Below are 18408 nucleotides of genomic sequence, written 5' to 3'. Positions count from 1 at the left end.
GAATGTTAAAAATTTCCTGACACTCCTATGTTCACTGGTTCTATGAGTTTTCCTACTGCTTTTCAATGTGAAAATACTGAGGAAAGTGGGAGCAACAGACAATTGAGGGAGAGAGACAGAAGGGAGGAAGGGGAAAACAACATTTATTGTATGCCTAGCACCTTTCATAATCCTCAAAGTAATCCATGAGGGAGATAACGCTTGTTCTTGGTTTACAGATAAGAAAAATAGGGCTCAAAGATACTTTAAAAACATGTCTAGAAACTGTCAGGGCCAAAACTCAAACTCAGACCAGCCTAACTCCACTACACCATTCTGAGAAACTGGCGAAAAGAAAATTAAAACTTGACAGGGAAAGGAAGAGGGAGCTGGCTGAGTCAGAGACAGAATTTCTTAGTGGGCCAGCCTGAAACGCCTTTCATGTTGGAGTACAGACTGCTCTCACTAATTAGTCACACCCGCCCTCACCTTCTTGCTCTTCAATCCCCTTCCTCCCGGGCTCCACATGAATGTCCACAAGCATTTGTAAATGGTAAAGCGCTGCAGTATTTATATATGGTATTTTATTTTATTTATTTTTATTTTTTTAACATTTTATTTATTTTTGAGAGAGAGAGAGAGTGTGTGTGTGAGCCAAGAAGGGGCAGAGAGAGAGGGAGACACAGAATCCCAAGCAGGCTCCAGGCTCCAAGCTGCCAGCACAGAGCCTGACATGGGGCTCCAACTTACGAACTGTGAGATCATGACCTGAGCCGAAGTCAGGCCCCCAACTGACTGAGCCACTCAGGCGCCCCACACATATGGTATTTTAGAGCCACACTTCTCAAAACTGCAGTCTGCCCTGACTAACCTCACCACTCACTCACTCTTGAATCCTTTGCAACCTGGATTCTTCCTTCACACCACCAAAGCACCATTAACAGAACTCAATCCCATGGTGTTTTCTCAGTCAACACCAAGCCAGATCTCGGGTGATTCTTTCCAGAGAGACTTCCCATACCCCAGGGGTTCGTCCTGTTTCCAACACAGTGAGGCTCTTGGGGACAAGATAATTTCATTGGGCTAGTGCCACCTGGGCCAGAGTGAGCATTTTCACTGCTGCCCTGGCTATGGAGAACTCATCCCTACTCCCACTTGTTTTGATGGGAAAACTTTTTCCTTTGTGCTTCCACATACCCCTAATAAACCCCTCTATTTATTAGTGTATCCCTCACAAATCCACAAAATAGTCAAGTATGGTTTTCAATTGTATTCCTGGCATTAGTGACACTCTCAACCATGCCTTCCCTGAAATTGTCTTTTCCTTTGATTTCCATGAGAGTGTATTTTTCTGGATCCTCTACATTCCTAAAAGCTTCTTTCTTTTGTCTCTTGCTGTCCTGTTCCTCTTTCAACCCCTAAAGGCAAAAGTTCTATAATCAGTTCTTTTATCTTTGTGTATTTGCTCTTTGGGCTATCTACTCTCTTGTCTTTAACTACAAACTACATGTTCCAATTGCCCTCAAGTCTACATCTCCAGCGTCTATCTTCCTCTTGGGCACCAATCTCCTCTCCAATTGTTTGCTGCTCATTTTCCTTTGGATTTCCACCTCAACTAGAAGCTCACTATGTCTAAAACAGGAATTCTCCTCCTCCTCCTCTTCAATCAACTTCTTCTATTTCTGTTAATAGAGCTATAATTCTTCTGGTCAATCAAGGAGATTATGTTAGAAACCCAGAGGCTAAGGCCTTTACCCTAGACTTCCTGAATCAGATGCCCAGGTCATTCATCTGCTCATTGAAGTTTGAGAAGCACTGGGCCAGCCCACATCAATGAACTCCTAATGAAATCCCCTACTCTTTAATCCATCCCACAGACCACAGTTACATAAATTTCCTTCTGATCATGTTATTCTCTCTCAATGCAAACCCCTTGAATGACTCTACTGTCTAAGAAATATAGTCCACATCTTAGAAAATAAGGTTCTCAACCACCTACCGAATCTATTTTTCCAGACTTACATATCCTCATTTTACTAATATATTCTCTATTTCGGGCCAATAGGACCAGAGATGCAGTACTCTGGAAAAGAATCTTAACCAAGAATCATTTTTAGCAATGGCAAAAACTGGTTCTATAACTTCAGGCAAAATATTTGTCTTATCAAACCTTGGATTCCAATTCTGCAAATTAAGAAAGTTAGAGCAGCCCAGAGTTTTTAAGGCTTTTTTTTCCTGCTGCAACTTACCATAAGAAATACATGTGTATCCAGTACTTGCATTCATACATAGATATAAGCGCTGTTTCAAGTGGCACAAAAGTTGCACAAAATAATACTTATTCTTACTAGGTGTAACATATCCTAATATTTTCTATTCTTTTCTCATCTATTCTATTTCATTTTTTAAAATGCTGGTTGCTGATTGCCAAATTGATTTCATAACCTGCTAATGGGTCAAAACACAAAGACTGAAAAGTAATGTAGTTCATTTAACCCTAACAGTCCATGACTCCGGGATCCTCTTTCCTGAACACATCCTCTACTTCTCTGTTCTGTATCTTTGCTGAAAACATTCCTTCCTTCTGTGACATCTTCCCCTATTACAGACTCTTGAAATGCAATGTATCTTTTAATGTCTGCCTTAATAAAACTCTTAAAATGAGAAGATATCTTTTATTTTTTTTGTACATCTACATGAGGTCTTATTTCTCACTCGGTATTATTCACAAATGTCCTGTAATAGTATTGGTGCATATTTCTTATCTCTTGTTTTTGGTTTTTTTTTTTTTTAAATTTTTTTTTTTCAACGTTTATTTATTTTTGGGACAGAGAGAGACAGAGCATGAATGGGGGAGGGGCAGAGAGAGAGGGAGACACAGAATCGGAAACAGGCTCCAGGCTCTGAGCCATCAGCCCAGAGCCCGACTCGGGGCTCGAACTCACGGACCGCGAGATCGTGACCTGGCTGAAGTCGGACGCTTAACCGACTGCGCCACCCAGGCGCCCCTTGTTTTTGGTTTTTAAGGCCCCTGAGGGCAGAACTCATGTCTTCTTCATGGCTTTTTATCCTTCTAACCATTTAGCACAGTGCCTGGTATGAGAGTCACTCAAGCCTGAAAATATTCTATCTTTCTCACAGTTATTCTTTCTCTAAGCCTTCCTCTATCTAATCAACATCTCTAGTTCCTTGGCTCTTCTATTCTGTCCCTAGCTATCAGCAACCTGCCTATCTTCACTTCCTTCCCTCAGATTAGGCTCCTTTTAGAAGTCTCTGACCATCACTGTAACCTCTCTCTTGACAGTCTCCTCAACTCTCTTGCCCAACTGTCTTTTTCTTTCATATGTCTGGCAAAACCCCAACTCTGAATCACTCTAACAGTCTACTTTTCATATTCCTCTATTTGAATTGCTAAGCCCTGCCATTAAAAAGGAAATCCCATGATCATGAAGATAATTTAATGGTTTTCATTCTCACTGGAGTCCTCAACACACTACTAGACATTCCTTCTTTTTGCCTAATTAGGTCTCTATCCATTCTCCACCAGCTATCTTAAAATGTTTTCACTCTCCTCAACCCCTTGTCCTCAAATCTTCTTTTCCCCTTTGCTTGTAGGACTGGATGGGTCCCCTTACTATGAATTCTCATAGCGTTTCTAGTTAACATGCCCTTATCACTTTGCTTCTTATTGCCTATTTAAGTCCATATATCTTACCGGGCTTTAAGCTTATTGAAAGTAAGAAACACAACTTATTCATTATTGAAACCTCAAAACTTAATATAATATGAAGTAGTCAATCATTCTTGAATGAATGAAGGAAAGAAGGAATATAAATATTAGTTAAATGAATGAATATGAATACATCATATACAAATTTCATATATGTTATATCAAGGACCAATTAATTAATTAATGCCAATAAAAACCTTAGGGCATGAAAAGTATGAAATAAAAATGGTTTCTAAAATTCATAACAGACATAGAATTACAGCTAGTTGAGAGTTTATTATTATTTCTATTCCAATGACTAGAAAATGGAATTTGGTCCCATTTATAATAGGATCTGATATAAGAGGCAAACAGATAACTAAATTAGACCTAACAAAGGTAGTTTGTTTGCTGATTCTATTGGGAAAATATAAGTACAACACTATCACAGACCACAGTAGTCTGCCACGAATAAGGTATTTATTTTATAATGTCTTAGCTTTACTTCTTTCCTTTTAATGCAATTCTTTTTCATTCGTGTATATTTTTAAAGACACATTTGCATGATGGCCATGACTAACAAGGTTAAGCTGCCTGGAAAATAGCTAGACATTGCTCTATATCTTGAGGGGCAACTCTTGAAAAAAACTTTTCTCTAGAATATCAATGATAGGCATCTTCTTACTTAGTATCATGAGACTTTGCTTTGTGATGACAGTCTGTTTCGAAATTCTTCTCCTGAATCCTGACCCTCAAAGTACTCACCCTGACATTGTGAGGATGAAGCCCTCCTGGGTGCTGAGACATGTACTGGGCCAGGTCTGTGTGCTACACAAAATGGTGGAGAGAGTAACATTAGTGGAGCTTGAACAGTGTCCTAAAGTAGACCATAGATTGGCTGTCAGAGGTATTATAAAGTTCAGAATTTTTGAGACTGAAGTACAAAAGATACATAACCAGGTTTCCTGAGACCTCACTATTAAGGTCAAACACAGGGTGTCTTTCTAAATGGCTTCTTACAAGGAAGCGTGTTTCTCATCACAAAAAGATGCTCATTTTAAATGACTGCCACTGAAGGCAGTGGAGGGGCATGTCTCACTTTCCTTGGAGGCAAGTCAAGTATACATGCCCTATGATTTATTTCTGCTAATATCTGAATGTTTTTCCTTTCAAAAATATGAAAATGAGTTATTTTTAGTAAACTTGTATACAATTTTTAAAGACCTTGTGATTCATGTCTTTATTGTCAATGAAAACATGTTGGATTCTGCTCAGATGGTAATTAAAAATAGATAAAAAATAAGTACAAAAGTTTTATTGAGGAGGCAAGCTCAAAGTGCTTATTTATTATTGTTGGTAAGGGGGGAAAAGACAACAAATACAGTGGGTAAAGAAGCAGGACTAAAGAAGGAGTGTAAGAACAATAAGCTCTGGCAATCATAATAATGAAAATTTCCATGACACTTTCCACATAGTAATGAAAGTTTTATCATGCCATAAAATATTAACAGATTCATTGTACAAGCACCAGGCTTTTTCCTCATGCTTTATAAAATGCTGGGGCAACTCACCATGTATTCAAAAACAAATGTCAGTGTCTCTTTGGTATGGATTATGTCGTGCAGGAGCACAATATTGGCATGTTTCAAACCCTTCAGGAGAGAAGCTAGAAAAAATTAAACAAAATATTAATTCAATCATTGATAATGAAAGTACTGCTTTAAAGATATCAAGCAGTATTTATTTTTTAAACATTTCAAATCAATCATTCTGATTTTTTTATTGCTGGGAAAAATTCTCATGAAATAATATTAAAAATTACAAAGGACCTTCATCATTTGTCAAATGGCAAGCCACTGCATTTACATAACTTATTTTTCTTACAGGCTAGAGCAGTTGCAAAAAACTATGTTTCCATTTATCTAATCAATTTCATCAAAGCACTCAGAGCACTTTGCAAATGCTTGCCTCTGGGAATCTTATCTCTGCTTCAGAGTTACAGGAGAGGAGGCCTGGAGAGATAAAGGCCATTGGAGGAGCAGGAAATGGAGTATTCTGCCTTCTAGAGTAGGACTTTGCAACATGTGACCATTCTCCAAAATTCAAAGTGTCACAGAGGGTCAGCAGGGCCCGTGGATATGATTAGTGGAAGGCAGGGATAAGGGTATGGGATGAACATAATAGAGTGGAGAGGATTTCTTAAAGGCAGAATTGCCAACCTCTGTGGAAAGGAGAAAATGCAAACTCGAAAAGAGGACAGAGCCAATCTTGGGGAGCCCAGGGGAGTGGGAGTGGTGAAGTTTGAGGACTGTCTCTTGCATCTTTAATAACAAATTATTATTAGGTCACTAAAGGCAATCATTTTTTTTTTAATTTTTATTTATTTTTGAGACAGAGAGAGACAAAGCATGAATGGGGGAGGGTCAGAGAGAGGGAGACACAGAATCTGAAACAGGCTCCAGGCTCTGAGCTGTCAGCACAGAGCCCAACGTGGGGCACGGACCGCGAGATCATGACCTGAGCCGAAGTCGGCTGCTTAACCGACTGAGCCACCCAGGCGCCCCACTAAAGGCAATCTTAAAAGGGAGAAGTCAGCACAAAAGGCCAGTGAGTGGCTGGGAAGGAGTCTGAAAAGCTCTCTTTGGGAGCTTCAGGGATATGAACCCCCCCAAGCTTCACAAGGGTGGAGACCAGAAAAGGCATGATAGGGAGATGATGAGTCTCAGTTCAGGACATCCCTGCATGAATAAATAGTGTCCTTAAGACTTACAGGAAAGGAAAAGTGAAGTATAAAAATTCAAATCAATGTTCTGCAGGGTATGCTTGTATGTCATGAATCTCCTTCACCAACTCTTCCCCAGAATTCCATAAGATTAAAACCAAACCCAAACACTACCTTCAAATTTTGGAACAAATTACTCCTCTCAGGAATCTTTCCTGTTGTAATGATCCTCTGCTATTTTGCCCTTCTGATAGCCATTTTCCTTTCTAGTGGAAATACCTCCACTTTCCTCTGGGGAAAAAATCCCTCTGCCCACTCAGTCCATGCTTTTCCGGTGGGGCTGACCCCATGGCTACCCAGACTGGGCATGTCCCCCAGGCCTGACCAATCAGAGGACAGTACCCTCTAGCCACAGTGATTGCTTCAAAGACAGGCACAAAACCCTACTTTGCTGGTGTCATCCAGAAAGAAGTGCTTTCTTTTCCACTGTGAGAAGAAGGCTGAGCTTGTAGGATTTCACCAGGAGCTGCTCTGGCCAGATTACCAACACCTGGTGAGAGCATGTCTGGGAATAAAACTAAGGCAGAGAAAACAGTGTTGGGGATGGAGAGGCATGGATTCCTGGTGACGTCATCTACACCCTGCTAGCGCATAGTTATCAGAACTATTAGCTGGTGACTTTCCTTCTTAACATCAGTTTGAGCTGGGAACCTTTAATCACCAAAGGAGCCCTATTATACCTGCTAATCTTACTTTGCTCTAATGACTAATACTCTAACTTTACTTTTTCCCCCCCCCCCCCCGAGTCTTTACGAGCTAAATTTATTATTTCATTTTTACAAACGCATTGGTTTGTAAATGTAGTAAACAGTTTCACAGGCATTTGTTTGATGTCCCTACCCCCACCCAGCCTGAAGGCTACATGGGAATGGAGGGAGTGACTTTTCCTCTCTTTTGGATGCAGCTGCACCACCTAGTACAACACTCAGCCAAGAGTAAGCACTTAATTTGTCAGATATATTTATTGAATGTCTTAACAGGGAACTGACTGTGGAGCCAGAGGCCTTAATGTGAATCCTGGCCTCATCACTTTCTATCTGAGTGAGCTCAGGAGAGTATCACACTCTTTATGAAAAAAAGATAATGCCTTTTCTGACTTGACTTCACAGGGTTGACATGAGGATGGAATCAGATGTTATGTGTGGAACCCTTGGAAAATATAAACCATCACATGGTTGCAAATTAGAATTAATATCCCAGCCATCAGTTTCTTCTGCCCTCCCTTTTACCTTGAATTCCACTAAACTCCCACTCCAAGATTAGTATCTTTAACTTTTGTTTATGTTATATTTCTGCTAGAGTTTTCGGCACCCTCCATATTTATAACAGTGACTTCTTACCATCAATTGAGAATGCTGTATTTTGTGTAATTTTTATTTATGAATTATGTTAATTTTCTCTTCCTGCACACACATATATACACATACATGCATTACAAAGCATGCACCAAAACTAGATTTTAAGGGAAATGGGTAAAGCTGAAATTGTTAAGATATTTTAATTTTATTTTTAATACAATTTTATTCTTACTTAAATTTGATCTTGCTAAAACTTGTGATGCTTATTTTTAAAATCATGGTGGTGATGGGGTGCCTGGGTGGCTCAGTCAGTTAAGCGTCTGACTTCGGCTCAGGTCATGATCTCACAGCTTGTGGGTTCGAGTCTCAAGTGAGGCTCTGTGCTGACAGCTCAGAGCCTGGAACCCGCTTCGGATTCTGTCTCCCTCTCTCTCTCTGCCCCTCCCCCACTCACACTCTGTCTCTCTCTCTCTCTCTCTCTCTCTCTCTCTCAAAAAGTAAATAAACATAAAAAAATTTTTTTAAATAAAAAAAATAAAATCATGGTGGTGTGTTTTCTTAATCATGATGGCTTCATACTATCAAGGAACAGTATCTACTTAGGATGAGGCTCACTGCTAACAATAGTGTGGTTATAAAATCTTTATTTTATATAGTTTTCTTGATAATTTCTGCTTTATAAGAGTAGGAAAAGTGTCAGTTTGACCACTTCTCTGTTGTTCACTTATATTTATATTATTAGTCTTATCTTCAATTCACAATTTCTTTGCAGAAATACTTTTAAACTCCTCTCAACTCTTTTTCTCATACCCTGATCCAATTCAGCAAATCTGTTGGTTATACCTTCATAACATGTCCAGAATCCCTCCCTTCTTGCCATCGCCTCTGCTATCATCCCAGACCAAGTTATCATCATATCTTGGCTGAATTAGTGCAAACACCTTCTAGCTAGTCTCTCGCTGCATCCTCTCTCCCTTCCTGTGGTCTGTCATGCACAGAACAGCCAGCTACTGTGATCCTTCTAAGATTGAAGTCAAGGCATGTCTCTGCTCCAGTGGTCTCTCATCTCACTCAGAATAAGATACAAAAGACTTACAATGGCCTGTCCAGCCATTACCTCCTTGCCCTCATATTCCTATTCTTGCTCACTTGGCTCTAACACATTCGCCTCCTAACTGTTCCTTGGACACTTCCAAACACATTTCCTCCCTGGGTCTTACAATTTTCCTTGTCTCTGCCTATAATCCTCTTATCCCATTGTCTGTGCATTTCTCCCCTTGCTTCCTTCAGGTCTCCACTCAAACCATACACAAGAAGTCTAAGCTTCCATGACCCTTCTCAATGAAATAGCAGCCTCCCCACCCCAGACCTACCCTAGTGATCCTCTGTCCCTTTGCCCTGATTTTTTCTTCTCCAGAGCACCTACTGCTTATTACACCAAACATACTACTAATTTCTTTCTTTCTTTCTTTCTTTCTTTCTTTCTTTCTTTCTTTCTTTCTTTCTGTGGGGGAGAGGGGCAGAGAGAGAGAGAGAGAGAGAGAGAGAGAGAGAAGCCCAAGCAGGCTCCATGCTTAGCAAGAAGCCCAACTCGGGGCTCCATCCCATGATCCTGGTATCATGACCTTAGCTAGAATCAAGAGTGGGATGCTCAGTTGACTGAGTCACCCAGGTGCCCCTCTATTTTTATTTTCTATTCACCCTTAAGAATGTATTTTTATTTTCTATTCACCCGGTAAGAATGTCCCCATTGAAAGTAGGGACTTCTGTCTTTTATGCTTATTGCTATCTCTCTAGTGTCTAGAACAATCTTTGGTCTATTACAAACATCAAATAAATATTTACTATTGAATTAGTGTCACTAATTACCTAATGTCATTTCTATATCTATAATTGGTTGGCATAGGGTGTTTCTGTGAAATGCTTTCATTCCTTGTTTCTCTTCATTGTCTTCCTCATTACATTATAAATGTTTGAGGGTTATTGCCATGTCTACTACAGCTTTTTTAACACCCCCGAACTACTGAAATACTTCTTTGGAAACTGTGGCTTTTGGTGAGTAATAATAGGCAATTTACGTGACATAGTAGATGATGTTTAAAGAATTTATCTCATGGTATTGTTTGCCACATCTACCAAAGGGATCTAAAATGCTTACAGCTTCAGATGTGTGGGTCTCAAACCCAAGAAGAAAAGGTCTTTCTTCTAACTCCAAGCCTGTCTCATAAACTTCAGAGCAGGATATGGTGTGTTGTGCAGACTCACAAGCTGAGGGATACAAAAGCCACCTGAGAAGGGGAAAGATCCTTAAATCAGAGCATCCTGGTTCCTGTTAAAATTATTGTTTTTATAATTCACACATTCTAAGTATACCTATCTCTGTGTTTCTTCAAAGAAAAGACACACAGATAAATTGGGGAGGCTTTAAAGCTCCAGAAAAGTGGAATCACAATGGAATTTCTTTGAGTCCTTTCAAAATACTTCCATGGTGATGATGATGATGATGATGATGATACCTCATTGAGCATTTACTACATGCCAGGCATTGTTGTAAGAATTCTGCATATATTAACTTGGTATGAGAACACTCAGAAAGCCAAGGAGAAAACCTGAAGAAAACAACAGAATCCCAAAGATCAGGAACAAATGAGCCATAACTGAACATTATTCAGCTCATTTACAAAATGCAAAGTATTTCTTTCTTTATTTTAAATGTCCAAAAGTAGATGACCAACTGGTTGAACATTAAATGGCATTTAATTTGATTCTCATATATGTAAGATATTTAATAATTTAAAAAAATGTTTTCATCTTGCAATGATATGAAAATATTTATTTTCTTGGTTTTGTTAATTTTATTGGGGGTTGTGGCTTAGTGAAGGTGTAGGAAAATTGATGCTTTCCAAGTGCAATGGGTCATGATGTTTTGATTTTACTCTGCTGTGTTCTGTTTTAGTTTGTGTAAAAGACGATGATGACAAGGAAAAACAAGGCTGGCCCTCAAAGTCCTAGGGCACATATATATGTAGTGAATAGCTGGCTGTGAGCTTTTGAAGTCATGGATTGTCCCTGTCCCTGTTTTTCTATCTCCTGCACCTAGCATAGGCCTGGCATGTGGCGCTCAATATGTGCTTGCAAATTAATGAAGACCAAACTGTTGTAATTGAGTTTATGTAGGAGTCAATAATGGAGCCAATTTCCATCCTCAACCTCCACTGAGTATTGAATTAAAAAGAGTTTGTGGTTCCTGATGTTACATTTTTTCTGGCCTGGGTGTCACAAATCCAGTCAATGAGTTGAGTTATTCATTTCAAGAAAAGAAATCTAGATAAATTTAAATAAATGTTGAGACAAATGTTAGATAAATACTTATCTAATTTCTTTGGAATTGTAATCCAATCACATATCATCATCCTGACAATGTTTTGTAAAAATATAACTATACACATGTAAATGTGCTATGTCTGTGCTATGATTTGATTGCATTCAATGGAGGACTTCTTGTCAACCAGGCCTCCCACAATCTATTTGTAGTAACAGGCAACTCAGGAGTTCTCTACCACATTGCATGACCTTGGGGAGGTTCCTTAGTCTATTTTTGGTTCAGTTTTCTTATATATGGACTGGGAATAATTACTTTATGTTTTCTTCAAAAAAATTTTTTTAAATGTTTGTTTATTTTTTTTTAATTTTTTTTTTCAATGTTTATTTATTTTTGGGACAGAGAGAGACAGAGCATGAACGGGGGAGGGGCAGAGAGAGAGGGAGACACAGAATCGGAAACAGGCTCCAGGCTCTGAGCCATCAGCCCAGAGCCCGACGCGGGGCTCGAACTCACGGACCGCGAGATCGTGACCTGGCTGAAGTCGGACGCTTAACCGACTGCGCCACCCAGGCGCCCCTATGTTTATTTATTTTTAAGAAAGAGAGACACAGAGCATGGGTGGGGGAGGGGCAGAGAGAGGGCGACACAGAATCCCAAGCAGGCTCCAAGCTCTGAGCTGTCAGCACAGAGCCCGACGTGTGAGCTCGAACCCACGAACTGTAAGATCATGACCTGAGCCGAAGTTGGATGCTCAACTAACTGAGCCACCCAGGTGCCCCTGTAATGTTTTCTGTTAGAGAATGATATTGAAAGATTCTCAGCTAAAACTGTGTCTAACTTAAACATTGCAATTGCTGATGCTGTAGAGTACATGATAGAATCAGAATTGACAAATTTATAATATTATTTTCTTTAAAATATTTCTTCTGCATTTTGCTTAAGGTTTATACAAAATGTATCATAAAAACAGATTTCTATTTTTATTTTTACTTTTGCTAAAGGAGAAGTGCTTGAGTTACAGATTTCTAAATTTATCATAATAAAGTAGCATTAGAATAGAATAGATTCTAATATCTAACAATTCTGATTACTAGTTCTGAGGCTCGGACAAGTTACTTCAGACTCCTTCATCTGAACAACAAAAATAACATGCTTTACCTACTAGAGTTGCTGTAAGTGTTTCTTAAAAAAAAGGTAATGGGGGAAAGGAGGAGAAAAGATTATGTCATAGTCTTCAAAAAAGATTAGTTATATGACTGCTTCCTAAACAAATGCTGCTAAGAGAGTGAAAGTCCTGGGTTTGAACCGAAAGTTTCCATTTTTTTGAAAGATACTTAAAATAATGCACATTATTAAGACATTGATACACAGTTTCATAAAATTAGGGAATGTGTTCTTATATAAAAGCTTAAAATATTCACCTATTCAAATGAAAGTATCTTCTCCTAGTTGTAAAAATAAACATTTAAAATATAATTCCAGAGCCAATTATGGAAGATTTTTTCAAGTTGTTATAAAGGCAGCTGATCTTTTTAATTAGCAAAGGAATGAGGGTAGGAAACATGTCTATTTTGTGCACTACTATGTGTCTAGAAGCCAACAGAGTGCCTGGCCATAGTAGGTGGTCAATAAATATTTGTAGAATATTCATAGAGAATGTACAGATTTTTCAATCAGAGAGATTTGGTTTGAAGCATGGCTATATGTTAGAATAATAGTAATATCTATCTCCGGAGATTGTTAAAAAGATTGGAAGAGGTAACATATGAAAAGCATCTGGCATGTGTATTAAGATATGTTTTCCTTCGTGTTGTTCATACTTTTGCTGATTTCATAATATTACATGTTAAGATCAAATAGTATTCCAAATGGCCAGACTAATGAACCACCACATGTATTCTACTTATATATAAAGAGACCATGCATGTAGTAAAATTCTATTCAGTAAATCTTTGGCTGATATCCCATCAGAGCAGCCAAACTGTTCAGGAAAAGTAATTCCTGCTTCAAGGCTTTAAAAAAAAAAAAAAATCTGCATTACTTGTTCAGTTTTTCTGCATGTGGCTTTCGGTTGCCTTTTTAGCTAGTGACCCAGGGTTTTAACTAATGAACTCCAGCTGTTCTTATTTTGCCTTCCATCCCTTCTCATTTAACCTCCTGTCTCCCTGGTCTCACATCCTTAAAGTTCTTACAGGAAAAATGGGACAGTGCCAAAGTTTTCAAATGAGGCCTCATCCCTTCTTGAGGGGAGAGGGCTTCTTTAACAAGGGCTTCTAGCTTTCTCAATGATGGAAAAAGAAACATTCATTGTTGGAAAATGGATGCCTAACAACCTCCAATGTGTCAAAAATCCTCTTGTGGTTTTTAATATTATACAAGCAAAGCGTTCAGTAAGGTAAGTCCATAAAACAAACCAAGAAAGTCCACAGCTGAATACTAAATGTAATTGCAAACACCTGTGAAGGAGAGGCAATTTCTTAGTAAATATGCAATAAAAGAAACATCTACCATACAGAACAATACAGATCCAGCTTTTCTGAACCATGCTGAGAACCATCTGTTAGCAAAACTGGCAAAATTTTTCATTGTTAAGTCAAATGTCAACCTGAAAAACTTGGCTGTGGGCAAAATCTGAGCAAGGCAGTCCTGAAGTAATAGGCAAGCTCAAACGCACAAAGACAACACCATGGAAATGCGGTGAAGCTGGGCCAGAGGCTCTCCCATTATATTGGTGACCTGGGGATTTCTATTATGTTCAGAAATACTATTCAACCTATCCACACAACTCCTTCTAAATCTGATCATACTTTCATGGGGACCACTAATAAGTACATTAGTAAATGCAGCTTCCATTATATTAAACACTTAAAACCACACTTTCCTCCAGAATGCACCTGATCCTACCAGGATGAATTCCCGGCTAACCTGACGGCCATTTGGCCCCTATACTCAAATTCAAAACGACATATTTCCCAGGGGCTCTAAAAGACTTTTGAAAATGGCATCAAATTCAGTTATAAACTCATTTTGTAAATTGCTTTTTCCATGCCTGTTTGCATAACCCATCCTTCCAAGCTCAGTTCAAAATCTACTGACTCCATTAGCCACACTGAGACTAACTGGTTCTCATATTAGTTTATGTCTCTTTTTAACCTCCATTATAACACTTGTAACTTGAATCATCTGCTCTGTTAAGACTGAAAATGACAGAGAGCAAAAATCAGGGCTTTTTCTTCTCATCCTTCATAATGCCCAGCAATATGGTGGGCATATAAGTATGTGTTCCATAAAGAAGGGAAAATAGTTAACAGGGGAGAAAGTAAAAGAGAAGAGACATTTCTTTTTCTTCTTCTTCTTCTTCTTCTTCTTCTTCTTCTTCTTCTTCTTCATCGTCGTCTTTTTTTTTTTTTTTTTCTGAAATTGATAGCAATCCTATCATCATTAGATTTCAAAGGGCTCATGTAGGGGCGCCTGGGTAGCTCGATCAGTTAAGAGTCCAACCTGAGCTCATGTCATGATCTCGTGCTTTATGGCTTTGAGCCCCACGTCAGGATCAGTGCTGACAGCTCAGAGCCTGAAGCCTGCTTCGGAGTCTGTGTCTCCCTCTCTCTCTGCCCCTCCCCTGCTCATGCTCTGTCTCTCTCTCTGTCTCAAAAATAAATAAAAACATTAAAAAAAGAATAAATCATAAAATGATAGTATAAATATGCTCCAAAAACTATAATGAAGAATACGGTTGCAATTACTATTATTTTTTAATTTAAATTCAAGCTAGTTAACATACAGCGTAGTACTGGTTTCAGGAGTAGAATCCAGTGATTCATCACTTTTATAAGTGCTCATCCCAACAAGTGCCCTCCTTAATGCCCATCACCCACTTAGCCCATCCCCCCCCAGTGCCCCTCCAACAATCCTCAGTTTTTTTTTCTGTATTTAAGAGTCTCTCATGGTTTGCCTCCCTCTCTTTTTAACTGATTTTTCCTTCCCTTCCCCTATGTTCATCTGTTGTGTTTCTTAAATTTCACATTTGAGTGAAATCATGATATTTATCTTTCTCTGACTTACTTCACCTAGCATAATACACTCTAGCTCCAACCATGTTGTTGCAAATGGCAAGATTGCATTCTTTTTGAATGTTGAGTAATATTCCATTGTGTGTAGATATATATCTATATCTATATCTATATCTACACACATTCCATTGTGTATGTATATATCTACACACATACCTACCACATCCTCTTTATCCACTCATCCGTTGATGGACATTTGGACTCTTTCCATAATTTGGTTATTGTGGATGGCACTGCTATAAACTTTGGGGTGCATGTGCCCCTTCAAATCAACATTTTTGTATCCTTTGGATAAGTACCTAGTAGTGTAATTGCTGGGTCATAGGATAGTTCTATTTTTAATTTTTTGAGGAACTTCCATACTATTCTCCAGTTGTGATTATAATATTACTTCTAGAAATATCAAAAGCTAGATGCTGAATGGATAGATTCAATGGATTTTTTTTTTCTTACCAAATCAAGGACCTGTAAGATAGATCTCTTGGATCTTACCTTCCCGAATAGCTGTAAATGGGACTCCTTCCTCTTCATTCATGCTAATGACTTTTAGAGCCACTAGTTGTCCATTTATCCTGGAAGAGTTGGGGGTGGGGAGAGGGATGGGGAGGACACACATTTATTGTGATGGTTCATAGCAGCAGTTTATACTAAGGATAGTTTAATGAAAGTAGCTTTTCCTTCCAAATATATTCCAGCATATGAATCCACAATTTTCTGAAAATAGGCAGTTTTAAAAGTCATATGTATGTATACCAAAATATTTTTTTTTCCTCTTTACTCATTGTAGAAACTTTGGAGAACACAGGAAGGCACTAAACCCATCCTCATAATACTTTGATGTATATTGTTCCTTTCATTTCCTTTTCTGCACTTATTTGGACCATCCTTATTTTTCATCTGAATTATTGTAGTGGCCACCTAACAGTTTCCCTACTTGTACATTTGTACCCCTACTGTCTCAATAGAGCAGCCCAGGGGATCCTTTTTAAGGGAATTTCAGAATAAATCACTTCTCTGCTCAAAACCTACCATTATTGTCACATTTCACTCTGTTAAAATTTTTTTCTTATGTATTTATTTATTTTGATAGAGAGAGAGAGAGAGAGAGAGAGTGTGTGTGTGTGTGTGTGTGTGTGTGTCTGTGTGCGCACGCAAGCAGGGGAGGGGCAGGGGGAAGGAGAGACAGAATCCCAAGCAGGCTCTGCACCATCAGCACAGAGCCCGATGGGGGGAGGGGAGGGGGGGTTGCTGGAACCCACAAACTGTGAGATCATGACCTGAGCCAAGATCAAAAGTTGGATGCTTAACTGACTGAGCCACCCAGGTGCCCTGGTCACATTTCAATCTGAATAAAAGCCAAATTCTTACAACTACCTTCTAGGTGCCACCTGACCTGCCCAGGCCCACCATTACTTCTTTCTCTAACCTCCTCTTGCTCTCCCCTTATTCAATGTTTTGTTCACGGATGTAAGTGAGGTGCCAGAGAACTGAGATTTTAATACATGTATAAATACGCGATTTTCAATACAGCGGGATTCATGTCATGTTATCAGTAACTTGCTTTTCTGCCATTTTTCTTTTATTCATTCTTTACAGTATAGGATGATATTTAATTAAATATTTAATAATGATATAATATTTTATCATATAAATACACTACAGTGTGTTTATGCTTGGCCGGTTCCAAATGCTTTTAAAATGTTTCTTTTGACTATTATAAAAATACAGTCATGATCATGTCTGTATCAGTCTTTTCACATAGCCCCTATTCTTTTCTTAGGGTTGAGTTGGAATTGCTAAGTCAGAGTATGCTGTGCACAAGTTTTTATTGTTTTGAATGCATGTTCCCAAATTATGCCACAGAGTGATTACACCACTCACTGGTCATGAGAATGGCCATCCCAGCACTTTCTTGCCAACACTGGGCAGAGTTTTTATTTTGTTTTGTTTTTTCATTTTTTAGAACAGATTTAGATTTACAGAAAAATTGAGAAGATAGTACAGAGAGTTCTCACATACTCCACATCCAGTTTCTTCCACTGTGAATATATTAGTATGATACATTTGTTGTAATTAATGAACCAATATTGATACACTATTATTAACTAACGCTTATAGTTTATTAACTAACACTTATGGTTACTGTGAGATCATGACCTGAGCCGAAATCAAGAGTCAGCTGCTTTATTGACTGAGCCACCCAGGTGCCTCATAATAGAACCAAATAGAAATAGCTGAAATGTCCAACATTAGAAGAACAATTTAAATATGTGTGGTACATCAACACAACGGAATATTTTGAATTCATGACAAAAACTCAAGTCCAGAGACATGTAGAAAGTGGAAAATATTCATGATAAAATAAATAGAATACAAAATAGCAAGCACACCATGTTTGTAACTTTAAATAAACCATGTGCAAGTAGAAGACAAATTGTGCATGTGCAATTGTTATGCTAGAGTGATGGATTATAGATCATTTTTCAAATTTATTTACTTTGAGAGAGACAGAGCAAGCAGGAAAGGGGCAGAGAGAGAAGTAGAACCCCAAGCTGACAGCATGGAGCCTGACACTGTGAGATCATGACCTGAGCCGAAATCAAGAGTCTGCTGCTTAACTGACTGAGCCACCCAGGTGCCTCATAGATGATTTTTAAGTTTATTTTATTTTAATTTTTCAGAGAGAGAGTGAGAGAGGAGATACAGCGTGAGCAGGGGAGAGGCACAGAGGGAGAGAAAGAGAACCTTAAGCAGGCTCCATGCTCAATGCAGAACCCCATGAGGGCTTAATCCCAGGACCCTTGGATCATGACCTGAGCTGGAATCAAGAGTGAGACGCTTAACCGATTGAGTTACCCAGGCACCCTGATGATTTTTAAGTTTTAAAAATTTACTTGCTGTTACATATTGCCTTTTTAAAAAATAACATTTACAAGTTTATTATGGTTTTCCAACTTGATTTCAAAATGCATTCTTTTTATCTTTTTTAAAGTAGATATGGTAGATATGTAAAAATTTATGAAATCAATAAACTTATCTATCTTAGTCTTTTTGAACTTGAGACATAATCAACGTACAGAATTTGTAGGTTAAATCTGTACAATGTCTGATACATTTACATATTGCAGTATGATTATCAGGATTTCTTTAGTTTTTTTTTTTTTTTTTTTAGTTTATTTATTTATTTTGGGTGGGGGGAAGGGCAGAGAGAGGGGGAGAGAGAATCCCAAGCAGGCTCTGGG

General features: G+C 38.5%; 1 protein-coding gene across 2 annotated transcripts in view; it reads right to left on the bottom strand.

Moving 5' to 3' along the window:
- CDK15 (cyclin dependent kinase 15) overlaps positions 1-18408 on the bottom strand; it is an 80424-nt gene that overhangs the window by 55805 nt on the left and 6211 nt on the right. For both annotated transcript variants that reach the window (XM_032594159.1, XM_032594160.1), the window contains exons 4-6: positions 15659-15738; positions 5260-5354; positions 4454-4516 (exon numbers count right to left, since the gene is read on the bottom strand). In XM_032594159.1, the coding sequence (XP_032450050.1) occupies positions 4454-4516; positions 5260-5354; positions 15659-15738 (238 nt within the window). The remainder of the gene's footprint in view (positions 1-4453; positions 4517-5259; positions 5355-15658; positions 15739-18408) is intronic.

This window comes from Lynx canadensis, chromosome C1 (assembly GCF_007474595.2).
Source record: "Lynx canadensis isolate LIC74 chromosome C1, mLynCan4.pri.v2, whole genome shotgun sequence".
In the NCBI taxonomy this organism is placed as follows: Eukaryota; Metazoa; Chordata; class Mammalia; order Carnivora; family Felidae; genus Lynx; species Lynx canadensis.
This window is presented reverse-complemented; position numbering and strand designations above follow the sequence as displayed.